Here is a 6,503-nt window from a genome sequence, read left to right as displayed (position 1 = left end):
ATATCCCCAAATCTCTCACACATATGTCAAGGTAAATGAATTCCAACTATTAAAAATAAGGTAACCAGTCACTTGTTACATTTGTACAGAGGTTTGCAGCTTACAGAGCATGACCACAACCAGGATTTTATCTACTTGGAATAAACTCTTCTGTTAGATATAACTGGAAAAATTGAATCGCATAAAGACAATATAATACAAATATGACCCATACACCTAGCGTGGCTGTGTAACAGATAAAGTTCAAACTTGCATGGATGCAAAAATAGAACAAATCCTACCCACAGTGGGCCTTGTGAAAGAACCACGGCAGATAAAGTCTCTCCCATGACGTGAAACAGCCACAGCTGCAATAAGCCAGCGATGACACACAAAACAAACAATTCCGGGAAAACAAAGCAGCAGCAACAACCAAAAGGCCCCCCACTCTGGCCGTCCTCAACCCTCGTTTATCTGAAAAAGGATACATTTTTGCTGAAAATCTCCCTGTTTTAAATAGCTGCGGAACAAACTTAGGCGCAATATAAATAATGTAAGTCCGTGTTAAAAGAAAGAACAAAAAATTTATTCGAGAATTGACAAGACAAAACAACAACAACAAACAAACAACAAAACAACAAAAGTGCTCTAGTTCTTTCTAGAAAAATTTGGTCCTCCGAACGACACACTACAAAACAACCAGGTCTAGAGTTTTGGGCCGGCAGGCTCGGAGCCACAAGCCCGCCTGGTCCGACTGCTGCCGGGTTTCACATTTCTCTTGCCCAAAGTGGGAGAAGCAAGACGTTTGAAAAACAAAAATCAGGGAGGGGATGAGTCGACCCTGCAGCTTCTGCCAGGCAGACAGTGATCTCCCCGAGCTCAGAGCTGGCATCGGAAGATAGGGGGAAATTTGTTTTCGACTTTTTAAAAAAAGATAGGTTGAGGGGTGAAATACTCTAATTTGTAAAGGAAACCATCTGATACTGGGCACATACTCCTACCTCTCTGAACATAGCTTTTTGAAGGCCCGACAGGAATTCTCCTTCAAATCTCCTGCAAAAGATTTTCATGTTTCGCTTTAGCAAACTCCAAGGCCACAAGACTTCGCCGGTTTTCCGGTGAATTTTTTTCCTTTAAAAAATATTTTTTGATATTACCTAAAATAGCCCTCGTGATCTTTTTAGCAAAACATTAGCCAGCCGCCCGGGCCTGAAGGAGCCCCAAGCGCCGGGATGGAGAGCGGAGGAAACGCAGTCTCTCTCCGAGCCGGGACGCTGTGTAAACCCGGGACAGGCCGCCGAGCGAGGCAGACCCGGCTCACTGCTCCAGCCCAAACCCCGCCCTGCCCAATGGGCCCCAGGAAGGGGCTTCTGAACAGCTTCAAAAGGGTACGCGGAGCAAACACCCGTTTGTCCCTTTCTGGGGCGGCGCGGGTCTTGTTGCCGGCCCACGCCGGCGCTTCTAGGCAAGGATGGCGCGGCAGCCCGGCGGAGAGAGCCGAGTGCGAGTGCACCGACCTGTGAGAAAAGGCCAGGAGGTCTGCGCCGCCGACGCCCGGCTGCACCTCGGCCCCGGGCACTTCTTCTCCGCCGTGAATTTTGGCGACGGGTGTCCAGCCCCGACGCTGGGGCGCCCGGAGAAGACTAGGCCTGCGGAAAACGCGTGGAGAGGCTGCCTGCAGGCCACAGGAGCGAAAGGGCAAAGAGGGCAGGGAGGCGAACACAGGGGGAGGAGTGGAGACAAAGAGGACCAAGAGGAGCCGAGAAGAGCGAGGAGGCGCAGAGTGGCGGTGGGCGCTGGCTCAGGGGGCCCCAGCGGGCGCGCGGTCTGGCCGGTTGCGGCAGCCAAGGCGGGCGTCGCGCGTCCCTGCATCCTCGCAGCCTTCGTGCGCTGGACTCTCAGAGATCGAGGCGCGAGTGCAGCGCGCCGGTCTTGCTGTCGTGGTCCCAATAAGAGCAATGCATCATGGCGAGCTCGGGCTGCCGGGCGCAGGCGAACTGCAGGCCGGGTGCGTTGGTAGGCGCGGGCGCCGGGGGCGCGGCAGTGGCCGGACTGGCTGGGCTGAGCTGGCCCGGGGGCGGCGCGGCAGCCCCGTGGTGCGGCGGGGCTGGCGGGGGTGCGGCGGCCGCGTGCAGATGGTGTGCGTGCGGGTGTGAGTGGGGGTGCGGCGGCGGCGGAGGCGCGGCGGGCGGGCCTCCCAGACCGTTGTACGAGTTCACTACGCCGGGAGGCAGCGCCATGCTTTGCACGCGCGAGTACGGCCCATACGAGGCGGCCGGGCCCGCCAGCCCCTTGACCACCGCGGCTGCGCCGGGGTTGCCCGGGCCCGCGGCTGCCGCGGCCGCTGCAGCCGCCGCGGCGGCCGCCGCCATCTGGCAGGAGGCGTAGGGCATGGGCGAAGGCGGCTGCGGTAGCGGCCACGAGTTGTTGAGGAAGCCGGACTGCAGGTACTTGGGGGGCGCCAGGTAGCCATAGCCGTCTGCCCCTGCGCCCGCCACGCCGCAGCCACCCGCAGCGCCTCCGGCCCCAAAGAGCCCCTTGCCCGGCTGGAAGTGCGCGGGCGGCGGCCGGAAGGGCCGCTTCATGCGGCGGCGGCGCCGGTAGTTGCCCTTCTCGAACATGTCCTCGCAGGCCGGGTCCAGCGTCCAGTAGTTGCCCTTGCGCTCGCCGCCGCCCTCGCGCGGCACCTTGATGAAGCACTCGTTGAGGCTGAGGTTGTGGCGGATGCTATTCTGCCAGCCCTTCTTGTTCTTCTCGTAGAACGGGAACTTGGCTATGATGTACTGGTAGATGCCAGACAGCGTGAGCCTCTTCTCGGCGCTCTCGCGGATCGCCATGGCGATGAGCGCCACATAAGAGTATGGGGGCTTCTGCGCCGGGTCCGGCTTCTCCGGTGCTGTCCCTGCACCGCCGCCGCCGCCCTTGCCCGGGCTGGGCGGCGGCGGCGCCTCGGGCTCCTTGGCTGCGCGGCCGGTCTCCGGGGCCAGCAGGGCCCCCGAGGCGTCCTCGGGCTCGGGGTAGCTGGCCATCATGACAAAGCCGGCGCGCCGCGGCCGGGCAGTCCCTGCTCTTTTCCGTTGGCGCTGGCGCGGCAAAGAATCCGGGCGCACAAGTCCGTTCACGGCCGAGTTGAGTCTCAAACTTCTGCAGACTCGCGGATGCCGCCCGCGCTCTCGCTGGCGGCCTCTCGCTCCTCTCTCCTCTCCTTTCCCTTCCCCAAGGGAGCGGCCGGCGGGAGTGGAGCTTAGCCTCTGGGCATGGGGAGTCCGCCCAACCGAGAGGGGCTCCGGCTCCGCCGCCCCTCCCCGCCCAGGCCAGTCCCCGCCTCGGTGGGTTTTCTTTTCTGCGCTCTTCCCCTCCCCCCACCCTCCGGTTTCCCGAGACACGACCCGCGTCTCTGGCGGAGCTGCCTCCTGGAGTTTCCAGAGCGCCAGGAGCCTCGCTCTGTTCTGATTCGTATGGGCTCCGCCGAGTTCCGCTTGCGTCAGGCGCCTTCGCCCCTATAGCCGGGCGGCCAGTCGCGCACGGGAGAGTTCATCTCCAAGTCACTTTTTTGTAAACGCCCTGCACAGCCCGGACCGGCCTGCCCCCTCCCAGCGAGCTTGGGGAGCCCGGCGGACAGGCGCGCTCACGCTTTCACAAGCCCTTGAATCTGCCGGTGCTCGCTCTGCGGACTGGGCCGGGAGATGCCGAGGGCCCCGGCGACGTCTGTCCGCCTTCGGCCCGTGCGCGCAAGGAACTCGGGCCCTAGCGCGGAAAGAGGCGCGCCAAGCCTCCTCGCAGCGTCCAGGTGAAAGAAAACGGCTCCTTTGGTCTGCCCTTCGCTGCTGGCTCGGGGCTAAACTTCTAGCTCGGGCCCGGGGGAGGGGCGGGACGGCGAGGGGGCCGGACGGGGGTGGGGTGGAGAGGGCTGCGCGGTGGCTTTGGGAAAATCAGCCCAGAAACGCGTGTCACTGAACGAAGAAACCTCGGCCTGGCCTGTCCCTAGCGCTCTCAGAGTGCCTGGGCCCGGACGGAACCGGAGAAGAGGATCGCTGGGAGGAGGCGCCCAGGGGATCCGCCTGAAGCTCCCGCTCTTCCTCGCGCTGCTCCTGGACCTATGATATCCTCAGTATCCGCGTCTTAATCCTACGGGTTGGACGTATGCTTTAAAACACCAAGTAGAGCCCACTCTGCTTCTGCTCCGACACAGGCGCGAACGTTGTCGTGGGGCTTTGGGGGACAGTTTACGTCTGTGCTTCGTATCACAAATAGAAGTCATGGGGAGGGTCTGTCCTTGTGACACGTGAGATAGCTGTTCGGATGTGCGTGTGCAGAAACACAGGTATGCACAGATACAAGATGTGAGATTTATATTTATGGGGTAAAACATGTTTATACTTTATAGATGCATAATGACATTTGTATATCATGTATCAGAGTAAATGTGACTCATGAATAATGCATCTTCTTTCTTTTTCCTCTTTTCTTTTCTCCTCCCCTCCTTTATTTCTTCACTCCTTCCCTCCTCCCCTTTTCTTTTCTTTCTCAATTCTTCCTGCCCGCCCCTCTGCCAGTGTACATATTCTGTCACAGCCTAGGAAGAAAAACAACAGGCTGTGAGGGAGGCATTTGTTCAAATCTCTCTCCGGACAAGACCTTTGTTCTGATCTTTCTCCAGTGTTGGGGGGTGAATTCTCACCTACTTTCAGCAGAAGTCTGATTGGGACCCAGTTGCATGCATGGAGGTTGTCTTGGGGGAAATCAGTGCTGGAAAAATACTCAAGTGTGCCTTTTAATGGTTAACTCCGCCTTAACAAAAAGTCTGCAGTCATAAAGTGTGAGAGAGATGGCCGGTGTTTTGAGTCCTCATGCCCCAAACTCCCTGTCGCTGGTGGGGCCAGGGTCCTTTGTGCAGGAAGGCGAACTGAATGGATGGCATGCTGAATGGATGGCATGTGATTCTGTGTGTACTAGTTGGCATGTCTGGAGTGACTGGTCCAATGCCTGTCACTACCTCTTCCTCCCAAGCTGCCCAATCTCTGGGGAAGAGCCATTGGTGGCCTCTGGGCCTTTTCCCCAGCATCCACAGGCCACCCTCACAAGCTGCTTCATCCCACTCAGGCTCCTGATCTGCATTCTGCAATTAAAAGAACAGAGGACAGGGTGATCGGGCTGTCTGGAATTCAGCACCTTGAAGACGACTCCAGAGAGGTCAGCAGGGCAGTGTGGCCTGAGCACCACAGTAAGAGGAAGCAGGGATCTCCTAAACTCAGCTCACTAAATACCATTCTCCACCCGCCACTGTAAAGACCCCAAAGTGTCTTGTATTTTTTCACTGCTTCCAACATACACGGGAGGCAAGTGGCTCCTCTTCAGAACTTTTGCTGTTGTTTCCTGAGCTGGAGTGAAGGTGTTTTTTTCTTCCTTACCCCCATTTGTGGCCAGGCTCTGGGTAGGAATGGTGTGAGTTGGGCTTAGGGCTGCTACAGATGGACCCCACTGCCCATCCTCCCCCAGGGCTTTGACAGAGGCAAAAACAGCTGGGTCTGTCCCTACCTGGGGGTGGGTGCTCTGTCCTCTATTTCTTTCTGACCACCCAGGCTGGTGTCTTCTTTCTCTGTCTCCCCCTTGCAGGCATTTCCGCTGCTGGCCTGCAGCAGCCAGGTGTGACAGCATTGTTGTGTGTGTCATCACTTCCCCGAATTCCAAACTCAGCTCCCTTTCAGCCTTTGAGGAGTGTGTGTGTGTGTGTGTGTGTGTGTGTGTGTGTGTGTGTGTGTGTGTGTGTGTGTGGTGTAGGGGCTAGGATTAAAGGAAGGGGTTCCTCTAAAGGATTTTCTGAGTGGCAGGAAGAGGAGTCCTGCCTGCAGGTATTGATCTCTCCAGGAAGCCGTGGGGCGCGCCTTCGTTCCCTTCTGACCCTCTTGGCCAGACTGGGGAGGGCCCGCTTCCGAGCGAGGTCGGGATCCCGCCGGTAGGGCGGACCGCGCCGAGGCTTGTGTGGGGCCCCAGGGCGTCGCGGCGACGCAGGGCTCCGGCTCGGTGACCCTGGGGCGGTGCCCATGTCCAGGGGCCGGGCGGAGCTCCCAACCTCTCCTGTCCCATTTTCCCAGGCAGGGGCCTGCCGCTGCGCCTCCGGTCTTCCCGCCGGAGCAATGCTGTCCGAGCGGTGACGAGACCGCTGACCGAACACGGCTGCGGGCCCTGCGCCCGCGCCGCGCGGTGGAGACCCAGACAGCCGGCTCGAGCGGCGCCCTCGGCTCTCATGGGGCGAGGCGCTCCTCTCCCCACGGCCGGGAATCCTGCCACAGCCGCGCGAGGGGCCCGCGCCTCGCCAGGTGAGCGGCCCGGAGGCCCGGGGCGGCAGAGCTAACCCCGCGCCGCTCAGCGGGTCCCGCGCCACAGCCAGCGGGGCTCTCCAACACCCTCCCCTCCGCTCCCCACTACTGCGGGGCAAGAGGGAGGTTTCTGCTGCGCGTCGGCGGCGGGAAAAGGGAAGACTGAATATCCGTGTTGATGAACACATCCTCACGCGACTCTAC

The 6,503-nt window shown here is 59.6% G+C and overlaps 1 protein-coding gene across 1 annotated transcript; it reads right to left on the bottom strand.

Moving 5' to 3' along the window:
- Window positions 1-543: 543 nt before the first annotated feature.
- FOXL2 (forkhead box L2) lies at window positions 544-3,419 on the bottom strand. The gene has a single exon (XM_081572356.1). It carries the CDS (start codon window positions 3,009-3,011, stop codon window positions 1,878-1,880), a length of 1,134 nt encoding a protein of 377 aa, XP_081428482.1. The 5' UTR covers window positions 3,012-3,419; the 3' UTR covers window positions 544-1,877.
- Window positions 3,420-6,503: the final 3,084 nt, after the last annotated feature.

The sequence above is a fragment of the Giraffa tippelskirchi genome, chromosome 2 (genome assembly GCF_054371585.1).
Source record: "Giraffa tippelskirchi isolate mGirTip1 chromosome 2, T2T-mGirTip1v1.2.pri, whole genome shotgun sequence".
Taxonomy (NCBI): Eukaryota; Metazoa; Chordata; class Mammalia; order Artiodactyla; family Giraffidae; genus Giraffa; species Giraffa tippelskirchi.
This window is presented reverse-complemented; position numbering and strand designations above follow the sequence as displayed.

Bases quoted from the DNA above. Each gene is read 5' to 3' on its own strand.
- FOXL2 (XM_081572356.1), bottom strand. From the start codon at position 3,011: ATGATGGCCAGCTACCCCGAGCCCGAGGACGCCTCGGGGGCCCTGCTG.